Below are 16,596 nucleotides of genomic sequence, written 5' to 3' on the forward strand. Positions count from 1 at the left end.
GATTAATGAGTTAAAACAAGGAATAGCCACTTGTACTTCCTCTTAGATTCCAAATGAGAAGTAAGGGCGCAGAAAGAAACCCACAAACCTGAGATCCTTGACTAAAACAACCGTCTTAGATTCTAGAAATGGTTCTCTACTTGATAGCAAGTATCGACTCGAAGCACAGCATCAGCATCTAATCATGATTGATCGTGCTGTGTGAACAACGTAAGTAGCGAATACGCAAAATGCAACATTCTTTGTTATCACAATATGAAGCAAGGAAATACGCTCAGGTTAGTAGGGACAAGGCTAAAAACACTGAACTTGAACGCCAAAAATCGTGATAACAAAAACATGTTCCACATAATCGAGCACAATCGAGCTCACTGACTAAGACTCTAGATATCGTGGTAATCTTCGGAGATTTATAAGGTAATATCGGTCTAGGAGCAATAATCATATCGACATGTTGCATTTAACCTCGATAGGAAAAAAGGAAGAATCTCTGCCCAGTCCGCGGTTCCAACAACGGCTTAAAAAGCCCTCGACTTCAACAGGTTCAAATTCTTCGCACATTCTAGATTACCCTAACTATCTGCATTCCTACTAAAGACCACAGATGTCAACAGACCCCACTCTGCATTCTTAACTCAAGATCTCTCAACGACCGCAAGCATCCTGCTATGATTGATTCTTAGATTAGACAAACAAAAGTGCATCTCAAGACTTCCACGGGTAGTCTCGTAAGTTTTTATTGGTCCAGAATCGTGTCTGTGCATTTATTGATAATCCCTGAGACCCACCATCGCAATAACCAGAATGTTCAAGTACTATCAGCACAAGTCGAGAGTAACATGACGCATCTCAATTACGTATCTTGAAATCGCCATTTCTAATTCAACAGGTCACGCATTGCGCATAAGAAACTGCTCAAATGCCAAAAACACAATGCCAAATCCATGTTCTAATCATCACTTATCTACTCCCATGATTTGCCTCAGATGGCCTCCGCCAAGAGCTTCTCCATCTGCTTGATCTTCGTGTCAATCGAAAGGTCAATGTGTTTGTCCTGGATATCCACTACGATTCCCCCAATTATGCTCCTGTCCACCTTCTGCTCTACCTTCAAAGTCTGTCCGGGCTTCAAGTACCCCCTCAATGCGTTCTTGATGTCCTCAAGCTCCGCAGGACTGAGCTCCAGTGCGGCTGTCACAAGCGCTTGCACCTCTCCCCGGTGAGCGTGCAACAACTCCGAGTAGCACCCCGAAATCCGCTGCAACTGGGACAACCTCCCGTTCTCAGCCAACACTGCAAGAAAATTCTTCGTGACATCCGAAAACTTCGTCTGCCCGAAGATCTCCTCCATCGCCTTCATGCGCATCGTCTTAGACACGGAGGGGTCCTTGAGAAAATCGGCGAACACGGGGTTCTGTTCTGCGGCCCCAATCACCTGCTGCAACTCCGTCTCCACGGGATCTAGCACATTGCTCCGCACCGCGGTCACATACAACGCCGAAGCGTACTTCCCAGCCACTCCATACATGGGCAATGGCACCTCCACATGCTGCTCCGCTGCCTCGGCCTTGCCTGCGAACGACCGCACAGCTCCTCGCCCCGCAGCAGCCCGAGCAAGGGCCACAGTCCTCCGCAACAGCTGCTGAGACCTCAACATGGCGACCCCTTCTAAGCTAGCACTCGATCACACACAGCAACTACGACTAGCGTGTCTTGGTCACGCTCAGTCGGAGACAAAGAATGCCTGGGACAAGCTCACCCTCAAACCCTAGAATCGGAAACAATGGAGAACAACAACATCGCCAATTCCTTCGAGATTGAGAGAGAGAGAGACGGTGTGGCCGGGCTGGGACCGGGTTGGGACGGGGCTGGGTCGGGGTGATGAACCGGGCGTAGAACCGCGCGGGTTCCTCCGCCTAATTTGCTGCGGACCTGGACTCTCTCGGAGCCCAAAGAGTGGCTGGCTGGCCGAAGAGGGCATTTGGCCCTTTTCCAAAACTAAACGTCCATTTGGGTTTGTGTAAGAGTTGAATGCTAAACGGAATTGAATTAGAGTACTTTGATGTTTTGATTGGGAGTCATTGAATATAATGATAATAATAATAATAATGTGTTTATCATCCATGGCCCGTAATCTTCAGTTTCGAAATTGTATTAGAACTCATATTCTTGTGTGATAAGTAGGAATAATTAAAAACTAAAAAGCTTTAGATTTGATAGAAGAGAAGAAAAAATATATTTATATCTATATATATATATATATATAAACGGGTAGTGATTTTTTTCCATCCCTCATTTTTTCAAATTTAATATAAAAATCTTTTATCTGTTACAATAAAAACTAATTAATTAATTATATTTATATATGTATGCATTCAAATGTTTATTTTCAGAAAATAAGACTCCTACTAATATATATATATATATATATATATATATATATATTCACTTACAAAAATAAATTAAGTAAAATTTGAAATATATTACACCAAATTTAACATAATGAATATTAAATATAATATAATAAAATAAAAACTTATGCTTATTTAGCAACTTGATAGAAGCCTATTTAAATCTCGTTAATAAAATTTAAAATTTTCTTTTAAATTTTAGTCTATTTTAAGAAAAAATATGTTTACTGTAAAAATTGAACATGGATGGTAAATATCATATCCACACCATTATTTAATTTAATTTAATTTAATTTTTTTTTAGTTTTTTAATTTTTTTAAGTTGAAACTTAATGTTCTTACCCATATCTAATGTCAATCTTTTTTGTTTGATTTTTACAAAATTTCACATATTCAAGAGAAGAATATAATATTTTATGATTATGTATAGCATAGTTTTTTTTTAATATTAAAATTATTATAAATTATATTTTATAACATATATAACTTGTATATTCATCTATAGTAAATTTAATATAAAATTATTACACTAAAATAGTAATCTGGTTAATTTTTTTGATTATGTTGTATTTATTATTAAGATAATACCCTTAAAGTATTATAATTATAATTGAGTTAAAAAAAATAGGACTCTATCAACTTTATTACTTATTGTGAAAATTTTACTTCTTCTTCTTTTTTCTTTTTTTTTCTTTTTTTTTTATATCTTTACTTGAAGCATATGATTAGTGTTGATTGTAGACCATATTATATTTATATTTATATTTTTTATTTTTTTTCAACAAATGATTTAAAAAATGTTAGACCGAAAAGTACTTTGAATGAATAAAATCTAAGTTGGCATTAAAGAAATTTAGATCAATACAATAATAATAATAATAATAATAATAATAATAATTTATTAAAGAACAACATCAACACAAAGAATATATAAACAAGAATACATGAAACTTTAAAAATTAAAGAAAAAAAGATTGGATTCAACTAAATGTGTTTGTAATTGTGTCTTCTTTACTCAAAGATTACATTACAATTCATTTGTAATGAGTTAGTTATTTAGTGAATTATGTAATTATTTTAACAAATTGGCCATCAGTTTAATTAGTATATGTTAGTAAACAATAATTTTCCTAAATTATGCCAAATCATTTTGTATAATTATGTCTTCTTTTATCATTGTTTATTAGTTGCTATAAAGTTCTATGCAGAATTGGAGTATATTTTGTGCTGTTGTGAATAATTGTTTTGAAATTTATTTGTTTTTGTGGCCTTACCTTAATTGTTAATATTAATACATATTGGAAATGGGTAGAAAATGTCTATCTTTTTAAAAGCTAAAGGAGAATCTTGAGTGGTGTTTTAATTGTAATCCAAATCAAATACTTTTGTTTTGTTTCTGTTTTTTTTTTTTTGTCTTATTAATTTTACCAAATAAAAATGTCTTTAAAGTGGCCCACAATATATATATATATATATATATATATATATACATATAACTCAATACTAATCAACCAAATATAACATTCTATGTTTTTACACATTTGCTATTATGTTTTAGGATACAAAGGCAATAGGTATTAACTATCTATTTTTTTAGCAAATAATTTTGTAGCAATTTTTAGTGAACTTTTTTAATGTATGATTTGTAACCTTAGATCATCTTGCAAATTGTTATTGAGGTTAGATAGAATGACAACTATTATAAAAGTCAAAAACTTATATCTCCTTTTCTTTCAAAAAAAATGAGAGGAGATTAGAGGAGAAGAGGAGAAAATGATGACAAACCATTATAACAATTACACAAGTAATCTTTCTTATCCATGCAATGAACTTAGAACTTACTGTGAGATAGGAGAAATGAGGAAATACACAATTACAAAAACCTATATTGAAAAAAAAAAAAAAAAAAAAAAAACAGAAAAAGTGACATAACCACATTTTGCCAACCTCAAAGACCACATTGTTGTAACAAAAGGCCACAACATTGTCATAAGTCAAGACCACAATGCTTAGATAAGCCATTACACAAAATCACAACGTTGTTATAAATCAAGACCACAATGCTCACATAAGCTAATATGCCAAACCCAAGCATTTGGTATTCAAAAAAATAAAAATAAAAAGTTTAAAAGTATAAATTAAACCACGAATCTCTCAATACCGACTTGACATCTCCTTGACACTATGAAACCTTAGGGCTTCGTTGAGGTCCCGCTGGAATCCAGAGTGGGCGAGCGAGCTCCTCGGAAGATTATCCAATTTGCGTCGGGATTCCGCTTCTCTGTTGAGTTCCTCGTGATTGCGTACGCAGTGTCTCGATGATTTCCCTGATGCTGCGATCGATTGGGTTGAGGCATCGTATCAAGGATATGGCGAAATCGTCGAAAGTTGTGGTGCTATAGATGGTTAGACGGAGGATTCAGAAATTGTTTTAATAGAGGTATGATCGAGGCAGTAGGGCTTGCTCGAGTTTGGAAATTAGGGTTACAGGGCCGTCTTGTGAAGGTTTGCGCTTAGTGAAAGCTTCGAGGATTGAAGGTATTGCTGACGTTCTCTGGATGCTTTCGAGATGACCCACGAGCGAGTTTTAGAGGTTCGCACGTGAGGAATTTTCGGGTGTTAAGTTGATTTGTGTTTCACTTGCCGATGCGATTTTTTTGGGTTTATCTGGAGGCAGTGACCTGAAGGGCTGCGCCATGGAGTGGAGTTCGGGCGATAGTGGAAGTGATTACTTTGATTGTGTGACGGATAGGAGTAGCGGAAGTTCGTCAGAAGAAACAGAGTATCAATTGAGGCCGAATGTTGTGATGGAAGAGATCTTATCAGGTGCATCAACGAGGGATCCGAATGGAAAAGCTGTAAAGAACGAGACGCAAAGAACTCAGACTATCAGAAAATTCCGGCGGATTGACACTAACAGGAAAAAAACAGACATTACAGACAAACACGAAACACCTGCTAGAGGTTCTACTTCGGAATTGGAACGTAATCAGGAACAGCAGAGAGGAGATGTAGTTGAAATACATGGTTATGAACTTCGAGCTCCGCCGAACTCTCATGCGCTAAATCGCCTCAGCCTAGATGCTGTGGTCCAGCCGAAAGAGTCCGAGAAATCTCAACTGATGAGGTCAAAGGTGTGTTGTTCTATCAACTTCACTGTCCTGCTTCAATTGTTTGTAGTTTTTCATACATGTAGTGATTTGGTATCTCTGATAAAGAGCCTTGTAAGTAAGAAATGACGACTGATTATTTCCACACACGGAGGTAATCCTCATCGAAATATGCTAGTTTTAATCCTTATCGAAATACGCTAGTTTTAACTTCGTCTTCTGTGTCAGTTTCTTTTGAATAGGTTTCAATAAAATGTAGTATATTGTATATTGTTGCAGTTTGTAGTGTCTCTCATACCCTGTACGATTCCAAAATCTAGAATACTTAGGTGTCAGGGAGGTATCTAATGGATTTTGTCTTACATGGTAAGTGCCAACGTCAGGCATGCCTACCAGACTAGTCTATTTGATTACTTTCTATGTAATCCATGGGGGTGTGTCATTTCTGTAAATCAATTAACAGTTATGGCTACAATCATCTTAGTCAGGAATTCTATCGAGTCAAGACTCAGTATAGAAATTACTGCTGAAGCATTGGCCACAAGCCGTTTTAAGGAAATATGCTCAGATCTGGCCTTTCGTTTGTTTGCTTCATCAAATGATAGGTCATTTCTGACATTAAGCGGTGTAGTTGTAAAATGGCTGGACGCCTTAATAAGCAAGGTCTCAACGTTCCCCTCCCTGGATGCAGGTACCCTTTGTGGACGAGGTACTGAAGATACTATTCGGGCCAGCTGATGCGAAGACTCCCGATGAGGAGAAATATGAACTAGTAGAAGAAGAAGAGGTAAACCATGGAGTGAGACGAACAGGGATTCTCTTTCGGTTCTCAATGTGGGCGACAATAGGGTTTGTCGGATGGGTTCTTGGTGGACGTCGAGCTCAAATTGGTTGCTCTGAGTTTTTTCCCAATGTTCATGAGAGGGACCCGGTTCCTAAAGTCATTGTTAGGAGGCAAAGATAGCTTCTGTATAATTATTTGACGATTTGCACCCAACCGCCTCTAGCTATTGAACTTCACAAATATACCTCTAATATTGACCATCTCTGCGTAGCAGTACAATTTTTGTAAGGGAGAGTTAAATGTTTCGGCATCTCATAGGAACTGTTCAAGCTGGAAGCTGAATTGGGGTAGGCTGTGCTCCAGGTGCAACTCTATCAAACATAGAGTAAGCAGTGAACGTCATTATCAATGAGGTCGTCTGAACCCATGTACCATCACTTTTGAGAACAAGGATGTTCAAGCATCAGATGATGTTTTGGTGCGTTTTGTTTTGAATTAGTGGTTCAAGAAGTGAAAAAACAATTCGGCACTAAGTGTTGGTTTGCTCATGACCAAAAAGGGTCTCCTATGCTATACTTCCAAAAGTAGTATGATATAAGTGACGAAAGCCGTTTGTCTAAGTAGTCTCAAACTAGTCAAGGCAGTAGCATCTATGAGTACATCAGGCCATATCATCCTGACCTCCGTTTTGAATGTTGACCCTAACGCTGCGGATTTCCAGTTCCTTCTCGGATGACTTCGCGTCTGGAAGATGTAATTCTTGTTCATAGTATCGAGAAGACCAACTGGTTGTGGCATTGGTTGGATATCCTCATGGAATCAGAAAGTGTTTCCTAATAATTTCTACCCAGTACAGGGGGAAGTTTCGCACGTGTTCTGTTCCTGCCAATAGACTCTGTACTAGCAGCAGAGATCTATGCATTCAAATCACGACATCGTTGAACTGAATCCCTTATCAAAGGAGCGGCGCAACTGTACAGCAAGTGCATCTCGCCCCATAGAACGTAGCGGCTTTACTGACTTGTACAAAGGATCGAGGGAGGCACCTACTACCGTTTACTAGACGATGAACAGTTTTCTCGATGAATGCAACTTGTTAAAATATATACCGAAACGGATTGCAGTATACAAGTGAGTTTCTCTATCTTCTATAAAATGATGAAATAGTCAGCAGCATTTGTTGTTCTGCGGTTCAAATGGAAATATACCAGTTCATGACCGCTTCAACTGCACCCAGCTGGTAAGTTTCTGCACTATTCCTAAGGGAAAATTGTAGTGGGAGTTGTTATCCACAACTCCGTCCTCAGCTACAAAACCTCTGGTCTGTGCATTGATTTAGTATCAAACTCCACATGAGAACCAGTTGCAAGTTCTGTCTCTACAGAGGTAAATTTTACACAGAAATGTTCAACTGCCCCAGGATGGACACTTATTCAAAAATGGTATGGTTCACGTATCGAGTATATCCATCTTGAAACCTACGGATGAAGACTCAAAATTGCAAAAGAATGGGATGACCTAAATTTTTAGAAACCAAGGCTGTTCTATACCTTGTTTCTCAGGTCCTTCCGCAAGATCTTGCCGGAGGGAGACTCCGGAATGGAATCGACGAAGTAGACGTTGTGAATTTTCTTATAAAACACGACTTGTTTAGCGACGTAATCCTTGACTTCCTCTTCGCTAATCGTTGATCCTGCCTGTCGCACAACGAATGCGACCGGCACTTCTCCAGCAACATCATCCTTGCGTCTGTGAACAATGACGATGCAACTAATCAGTCCAAATTTCTTCCCAAATACTTCTAGCTGGTGGACGAGGATTACAACTAAAGTGCTCCTTCATGTCTGTTCTGGTCTCGGTTGACATCTCAGTTTGCATCCAAAAGTAAATTGTGAGTTTGAAAATCTTTTAAGCTATTGTAGATCATCGGCATCTCAGTTGTGAACTTACGATACAACGGCAGCATGTTGGATTTCCTCATTGGATAGCAAAAGTGCTTCTAATTCAGCTGGCGGTACTTGGAAGCCCTTAAACTTAATAATCTCCTTCACCCTGTCGACGATGAACATCTCCTCGTCCTCATCAATGAAGGCGACGTCTCCGGTGTGCAGAAAACCGTCCTTGTCGATGGTGTTGGCTGTTGCTTCAGGATTATTCAAGTAACCTGCACAAGACCAAGCATCGTTTCTCTTGAGCCTCCCACTTGTAATTGACAGCATCAAGTGCACACAATACTCAAACAAATCATATGGATATGGAGAACCATAAATGTCAAACATACTTTGCTGCAAACAATCGACCCGTTGAGGACGACGGTAACGAACCTTTCATGATCTGGGGCCCCCGAATGCAAATCTCTCCGGGCTGGTTGTACGGCAAGGACATTCCAGTTTCTGTGTCGACAATCTTCACCTCAGCATTTCTCACTACTGTGCCGCATGAACCAGGCTTCACCGGGAACGGCGACTTGGCAAAAGCCAAACACATTGCCAGCACTGGGCCAGCTTCTGTCATTCCGTAACCCTGCACATCATAACCGAACAACCAGTTCTCAATTCTTTTGTCAAAAAAAACTGACCTTGTATTCGATGCGGAAGGAGATCAAAAAAAATGTTGCTTAGTCGTAACTATGACTCAGGAAATGAACGGACTTTGTTACCTGGCCTAAAACGGCGTTTGGCAAGCGAGCTCTGAACGCATCCTCAAGCTCCTTGCCAAGAGGAGCCGCACCTGACATCACCATCTTGATACTGGAAAGGTCGTAATTCTCCACTATGGGGTTCTTTGCAATCGCGAGCACGATCGGCGGCACAAAAGGCCCCATTGTCACCTTGTGCTTCTGGATGAGCTCTAACATCTTGGAGAGCTCGAACTTGGGCATGATCACGAGCGTAGCCCCAACTCTCAACCCGCATAGGAGTATGGAGTTCAAAGAGTAAATGTGAAACATGGGCAGCACACACATCAAGGTATCCTCAACAGTGATGTTGAAATTAGGCGAATCGCCATCGACCTGTTGAGACACGCTGGAGACCAAGCTCTTGTGTGTGAGCATCACCCCTTTGGGTAGTCCGGTGGTTCCAGAAGAGTATGGAAGGCAGACTACGTCATCAGGGTGGATTTCTACTTGTGGGCACTCAGCCTCGTTGGGCTCCAGCAGCATCGAAATGTGCATGCATTTATCGACGTGCTGATCGACGGTGATGATCTGAAAAACACATTCAGAACGTAAGCAAGCAGAAACATAGCAGATTGTGCGCCATGGTATTACATTGAAGAAACCTTGAAGTAACCGGCATGTGCCAAGTCGTTGGTGAAGTGAATCTTTCTGTGTCAAACAAATTGCGCTATCTTTCTTTTGCTGGAGGAGATAGCTCGTGGTTGAGAAATCTTGGTCGTTAGTGAGGTTAATTGACAGAGACCGGGTGCGAGGTGGTTGGTACCTGTACGTTCAAGCCAGCAAGCTTCTCGATGTAGCTAGAGTGCGTCACCACAATCCCGGCGCCGGATGCAATAGTTTGCTTCTCTAGTTCAGCCGAGGTATAGAATGGGTTAGCAGTGGTAACGATGGCGCCCATCTTGGCGGCGCCGAGGAACACTTGGACGAACTCAGCGCAGTTGGGGAGCAGCAGGGCGATCACATCTCCTTGCTTCACTCCAATTTTAAACAAGCCCGCAGCCACTCGCCGTGTGGAGAGCTCGATCTCCCCATAAGTATGCTCTCTGCCTGTAACACCGTCGATCAAGCAAACTTTGTCGGGCCACTGAGCTGCTTTCTCGAGGCAGTAGTCGGACAAGGGCATGTGGTTAGGGATATCGATGTCGGGCAACTTGGACCTGTAGATAAAGTCACATACTTCGGATTCCATAGACTTCACGACCATGCTGTCGGTCGCGCGTTCTCGGATTACTGATTGCACTGGTTTCATCGATTTAGTCTGCGATTCAGGCTCGGACATGATAGGCTCCGACATCACACTGGGAGACATTTTCTCCGGGTGGAGGATTACCGAACCTACTCTACTAGCCTGTACCACTCGTAATCTACCCAAAAATTAAACAATGACGGGGAAATCGCCTCTGCTCGGACCGAAACCACTTCAAGCCAACTCCAACCCACCGGAAGCAGATCACCACTAACTCAATCACTACTGAGAAACTGCCTTGGTCACCGTGGTCCTGGACTCCGAACAATGGCACAAGCCTCGCTGATTGAAGGCTAGCAACACAACATAGAGCTACGCACCTGGCTCCTTAATGAATTATAATGGGGATGGTTAGCGACGTCGAAGTGGAGTGCGGTTGATCACAATTATAGCTGCCAGTGCAAATTGTTCGTAGACGGATCAAATTAAACAGAAGAAGATGAATACAATTGTGGATATCTAGCGGCGAGGAGGCTCCCGCGCTCACGTGCTGTGCTGCGTCGTCGTCGTCGTCGATGAACTCCCACCTCTTACTCCTGCCCTGCACGCTGCAGATTGAATTCGCAATTCACCAATTTAATGTCGCCAGGGTATTCTCATGAATGCGCCACACCTGTCCCCAGATCGAAATCAATAAATAAATAAATAAACCAGAATAACCGAAATCTCAAATTCTAGCTTGCTTCCAACCAGGAATATCCACGCACACGTCCGTCTATCGAAACACACCACCCAATTTATCAAAGCAAGGAAAACAGCGGCGACCAGTTCGGTAGAAGACAATACATTTTTACTTGAAAGGTTTGACTGCACAGTGAGTAGTACTCCGGAGGTGGTGACCTCATGAGAAAAACGCTGTTGCGCGTTGTCCATCAGGAATTGTCTTCCCCTCTTCTGCAACTTCTTCAACTTCAACTTCTTATTCTCCTTCTTCACATCTTCCTGTATGGTGCTACTGTTGATCCAAAGAAACGGGAAAGCACCCTAATCTAGACATCTAGACATATCCAGGACCCAGTGCAGGCCAAATGTGGGACAACCCTACAGTCAGTCAGTCTGAGACCCTCTCTTTTTTCTCCCCCCACTCGTTGAATTGACATACTGTTCACTGGGTCCTTTCAACTCTGAGTTCCACCTTCGCTCACATTCTGGCCCCCCTTTTCGATTCCCTTTTTCCTCCTTTTCTGCGTTGGACTGCCTGAGTCTGTGTTTCAACGACTGGGCCACACTCTCCTGCAATAGCAGCCAGCATCCAGGTGTGAGAGTGTGGCACTTAGAGAGTGTGATTTGGCAGTCCATTCAGCTGACTGACTGCCTTGGTGCAGGTTTTTTCTCGTTGGGATGCTTGATTGATGCCAACGTGGAACATGACGTGGATGAATGGGTCAAAGGTGTGTTGGCTTTGTCTCTTGAAAAACCTGGTTTCTTTTTACTTCTTTCATTGTATATATATATATATATAGATACATACCTACATACATACATACACACACACATATATATATATATATATATATGTGTGTGTGTGTGTGTGAAATGATTAGATTTTCTGTTGATTCTGACCCCATAGGCTGTGAAGCGATTCTTTTTTGGTGATGGGAATATATGTGAGGAGTAGAGGAGGAGATATTTGTAGTGGGAGACAAATAATGAGGGCATAAGCATGTGTATATACCTTATTCATTCATAAGAAGCTCTTTAATGCTACATATTGGAGTTGTGTATTTATATATATATATATATATACACACACACATATTCCTATTGTTGGTGCGCATAATTTGCAACCAAACAATCTGTAACACATATATTTGGAAAGGATCGTTTTTTAAAATTATAATTTCAAGTTCATAAAATAAAAAAATATGTAATTTAAAAATAGCATTTGTACATGCATACTGTTATTATAATATCATAATGATTTATGACTTATAGTTTCATCTAATGGAAAAAGACAGTTAACAAATGTACCATAAAATTCTACCTAAGACTATATCTTTCACTGAAAAAAATACAAGAAAATTAGTAACTATTTCCAATATTCTATTTGAATATTTAATTATTTTTTCAAACATATATATATATATATATATATATATAAATATAATCACATTTCAATGCAGTTCATCCTACTTGAATTTTTACTTATAAAAATTTAAATTTGTAAAAAACGAACATTTCAAGAAATATTTCAATCAATTGTTTGTTTGCATGTATGCATGTATTTAATGCAAATGCTTGTATATTCTAAAGTATTGTTTCTGAATTTATAGATGTTTTTAGTAAAAATTATATGTAATTAATGAGAAAAAAATTCACATGCCCTAATATTTAACATAATTCAAAATTTTATCCCTTATATCTAATATGTTGCATCTTAAAACTTAAGTTTTTGTTTGGAAAGGCTCTTGGACTTTTTTTAAAATTCATATGTAATTATCCTACAACCTTTTATGTTGTTATTATTTTATTTGTGTTTCTTGATGGAACATAATTCAAGTTTATAAATTTTAAAAATAAATCATCATTTCAACATTTTTATTAAATTTTATAGTTTCTAAATTACATTAGATTATATTAGTAAAATACTTTCTTAGTTATCATTATTAATATTATTTTATTTCTTTTATTCAAATACATTCATGTAATTGAAAGATAAAATTTTGAACTTAAATATTCAAGTTTGTATTAAACCTCAAACAACCAAAATAACTAAAGATATTAAGGTATATATTTGGACTTAGAATCTTAGTTTGGTATCTAAAAGATTTTTTAAAAAGAGGTTTTTACAAAAAAGTACTATTTATATATTGATATTGTCTTTGGTGATTGAGGATAAATCTATTGGATATTAATATAACTATGGTTCAAAGTACCAATATACGTAAAATCTCAAAGATCAAATAAAAAAAAAGAAATATATCAAAGGTTTATGTGTATATATATATATATATATATATACACACACACACACATATATAGAAAGAAAAAATATTATTCTTAATTATAATCTAATAGATTTAGATTATTCTAAATAATATAATTTCTATTAATACAACTAGTGTTGACAAGCTCCATGCAAAAATATTTATAACTTTGTTAATTTCATTAATATGAATTGTAATCTTTATCTCAAAAATCTGAGTTTTGTACTATCATTTTATAATTTGCTACTAGATTATTGTCCATTGCATGCTTGAAAACACATCTTTTAACACACATGTCTAAGTATACAAGAGACACCTTCTAATACACACAACAATGGCTTGTGATGCCAACTTCCATTCTTGTGTACAAAAACTCCTCACTCATCCTATGCAATTCATATGGAACCTATTTATTTGTACTTTTCTTTTGACAAGGTTCAAACATCTAATACCCTCGTAAGTTCATCCCATTTGTTCCTTACTTTTAAAGAAGAAAACAAGTCTATTAAATGACAAATATATATACATAGAATCTATAAAGGTGGTGATAAGGATGTGTTCTTGCCTTCTACTATGGAGGCATTGAAAGTGTAGAGATGAGAGACTTTTTTGTCTACACTTCTCTTTACTTTAGGGAGCGGAAATTAGTTGAGATGGGAGGCCATGGAAATGATGCATCTGGTTGGATTGATGAACTTTGGTGGAACCATGTGAATTGAGTTGCATCTTTTGCACCAAATCCTTTGTCAACATGCATCATGAGAACACAATTTGGTAGGGATGATTGGGTTGTTGTAGATAGGATGTATTGTACCCTCCAAATTCTTTCTAATTCTTCTTTACTTTTCTATCCTATTCTTCTTTTTAAATTCTTTGTTTTGATTAGTGAATATTAGTTTTTTTTCAAGTGAGACACATATTGAGCCAATTAGCCCAATGGAATCCCACTATATGAAAGGGTAGATTGTAAATCCAAGTCCTTTTGTGTTAGAATCCTCATCAAAGATTTTTAATGGCTTCAAGTATAGATATCTGTTTGGTGGCATTATTAGTGCCATGAAGACTGTGATCAAAAGTTAGGTGGGTGTTTGTAGGGTGTGATCAATGACTTGAGCATTTTTTTTGTACATTTTAAAAAAGAAAAAGAAGAGTTGGTTATCATGTTTAAAGTATGTGTGTGGTTCGTTTGTTTTTGTTTTTTTGTAAATAAAGGGAAATGTTGGAAAAATTAAATGAAAATTTGAAAATACAATAAGTATGTTTAAGTAATTTAAAATTCAAAATTTAAAATAAATAAATGTTATATTTGTGAGCTCAGAATCTTCTCATACTAAATTAAGAATTTCACATAACAAAAACATCCAAATTATTATAGTATAAATACTGTAATTGAAAAATAAAATAAATAAAATAATTCAAATTATTATTATTATTATTTTTTGTTTTTTTTGTTTTTTTTATTATTTCTTCTTTTGTTCATGCATTGATAGAGACTCATTTCAGAATTCCATCTCTATGTGAATATTAGTTGTATAAGAATATATATATATATATATATATATATATATAAATTAATGATTTAATATAAATTTAATATAAATTGAATTTCTTCTCATATTTAATTAATAATTTCACATAAAAAATATAATAATAATAATAATAATAATAATCTTGTTTTGAAAACTTACTTTGATGTCAAACTAACATTATAAGATAAATTATAAAAACATATATAAATTCAAGATTTGATACAGCCTTTCCACTTAAAATAAATTTGATTTGTATAGCAACTGCATTAAGAAAAATGCACTGCTGTAATCACAAAAAGAATAATGTATAATGTGTTCACAAATTACATAAGCTTCTTTTGTTTTTCTCTTTTTTTTTTCTCTTTTTTTTGTGCATAATTATTTTTATTTTTAAGAATATTGTGCAAAATTATTTTATTTTATGTTCATGCTTTACTCACTCACACACATATGTGTGTATATATATATTTGTTTTATTTATTTATACATGGATTGTACAAAACTAACTAAACTAAGACATCAAGGGCGCAAGGATGTGGAGCTTTGGCAGGATGTGGAACTCAAGCTCAGTAGCAGGATCAGTTTTGCCGCACCGCAAAAGGGGGCCATTCAAGCGCCGAAACACTGCAAAACCAACGCACATCGAAGCTCACACGCCAAGACAACAAGCATGCAGTCTTCCAGTGTACAGCTTTTGTTGCTAATATGCATAACAATACAAGTGTATATTACTAATGTACAAGTTGAGGTCTACACACTCCTGGGATACATCTCACATCATCCTCTCACGTCGTAGTGTGAGACACACATGGAATACAGTATCAGTATAGAAAATGCACTTATCGTGATTGTAACAGGCTCCAGCGTGGGACAATCACTGGGTTGCGGCGCCAGAACCTGCAGAAAAAGCATGAATCTTACGCACCGTCTGCTGCTACAGTGGAAAGTAGCAAAAAGCTGTGGGGCTTCCAAGGTGAGGTCGGCGTCTGCGTCGCCGAGCTGCTTGGGTGGGTATTTGAAGCGACGTCGCAAGTCTTTGATAATCTGAGTCGGCGCCTCTTTGGTTTTTCTTCTAACTCGCGATGACGCACTTCAGTGTGTTTTTCGATGAGGGCTGTTTGACGTGGTGGGATCCGTGTGGGGTACGAAAAGCTCGTGAGGAACTGTCGTTGAAGGCATGGATCAGAAGTTGTTGCGTCGCCAGCGTGTGAGTTTCAACTGGTTTGTGTTGCACCTGAATGTGCACGCATGGGTGCGGCATTTTGCTGGTCTAGTGGATTGTCACGGCACTGCTGCACGGCGGGCCTACAAATCCTGGTTTCTGACGGAGACTTTCGGCGGGCGTTTCGATTGATGTACCCAGAGCTCAGATTTATGTTTTGGATAATGGGGGGGGGGGGGGGGGGGGGAAGATGAGAACATGGATCACCAGAGTTTGAGGGAGTTGTCTCAGTGGGACGGGGACTGCCTTTGAGGATGTAAATGCCGTCTGTGCTTTGTGATGACTGGCAGTATAAATGAGCTCCTGATGATCTTCGAAACCCCGTGTCGTGTTGGCACATGTGGGGTTCATGACTACCAGTGAAGTAGTTCCCTCATCACATCGTGTAATCTGGCATCCCACGATAGTTTGGACAACGCAGGAGATCATTGACGTGAATCGAAGGTATATCTCTTGCAAGTGGGAAATCTCAGTTCGAGTGAGGTTGCCAGGGTAGTTGGCACTCATCGTTTTGATGTTGGTGCAAGAGATGGTGGATCACCTAGACTTTGCCTTCCTGTCATAATCGTCGCAAATTTACCGAGCGTGGCCACGTCAACCTCGATGTACTTAACTACCTGTCAATCAGATCTCTGTTCGCCTCATGGGGCGTTTGGATTAACGCTAAGCTTTCAGATCTGCACGCCG

At 38.3% G+C, this 16,596-nt stretch overlaps 3 protein-coding genes across 3 annotated transcripts; 1 reads left to right on the forward strand and 2 right to left on the reverse strand.

Annotated features, from left to right (window-relative positions):
- Positions 1–723: 723 nt before the first annotated feature.
- LOC112274135 (ATP synthase subunit O, mitochondrial) lies at positions 724–1,815 on the reverse strand. Its single transcript, XM_024503358.3, has one exon. It carries the CDS (start codon positions 1,655–1,657, stop codon positions 983–985), a length of 675 nt encoding a protein of 224 aa, XP_024359126.1. The 5' UTR covers positions 1,658–1,815; the 3' UTR covers positions 724–982.
- Positions 1,816–4,593: 2,778 nt separating this feature from the next.
- Positions 4,594–6,800, forward strand: LOC112273831 (uncharacterized). Its single transcript, XM_024502827.3, has 2 exons — positions 4,594–5,545; positions 6,213–6,800. The coding sequence occupies exons 1-2, from the start codon at positions 5,108–5,110 to the stop codon at positions 6,483–6,485; spliced, it is 711 nt and encodes a 236-aa protein (XP_024358595.1). The 5' UTR covers positions 4,594–5,107; the 3' UTR covers positions 6,486–6,800.
- A 579-nt stretch (positions 6,801–7,379) lies between these two features.
- On the reverse strand, positions 7,380–12,055 carry LOC112273830 (4-coumarate--CoA ligase). The gene is made up of 6 exons (XM_024502826.3): positions 11,018–12,055; positions 9,749–10,844; positions 8,965–9,513; positions 8,630–8,828; positions 8,256–8,469; positions 7,380–8,054 (listed from the first exon to the last, which is right to left on the reverse strand). The coding sequence occupies exons 2-6, from the start codon at positions 10,292–10,294 to the stop codon at positions 7,850–7,852; spliced, it is 1,713 nt and encodes a 570-aa protein (XP_024358594.1). The 5' UTR covers positions 10,295–10,844; positions 11,018–12,055; the 3' UTR covers positions 7,380–7,849.
- Positions 12,056–16,596: the final 4,541 nt, after the last annotated feature.

This window comes from Physcomitrium patens, chromosome 21 (assembly GCF_059467195.1).
Source record: "Physcomitrium patens ecotype Gransden chromosome 21, ASM5946719v1, whole genome shotgun sequence".
Classification (NCBI taxonomy): domain Eukaryota; kingdom Viridiplantae; phylum Streptophyta; class Bryopsida; order Funariales; family Funariaceae; genus Physcomitrium; species Physcomitrium patens.

Bases quoted from the DNA above. Each gene is read 5' to 3' on its own strand.
- LOC112274135 (XM_024503358.3), bottom strand. From the start codon at position 1,657: ATGTTGAGGTCTCAGCAGCTGTTGCGGAGGACTGTGGCCCTTGCTCGG.
- LOC112273831 (XM_024502827.3), top strand. From the start codon at position 5,108: ATGGAGTGGAGTTCGGGCGATAGTGGAAGTGATTACTTTGATTGTGTG. The intron at 5,546-6,212 runs GTGTGTTGTTCT...CCCTGGATGCAG, and splicing joins CTCAACTGATGAGGTCAAAG to GTACCCTTTGTGGACGAGGT.
- LOC112273830 (XM_024502826.3), bottom strand. From the start codon at position 10,294: ATGTCTCCCAGTGTGATGTCGGAGCCTATCATGTCCGAGCCTGAATCG. The intron at 8,470-8,629 runs GTTCGTTACCGT...GGTCTTGTGCAG, and splicing joins GGGGCCCCAGATCATGAAAG to GTTACTTGAATAATCCTGAA. The intron at 8,055-8,255 runs GTAAGTTCACAA...CATTGTTCACAG, and splicing joins CAACATGCTGCCGTTGTATC to ACGCAAGGATGATGTTGCTG.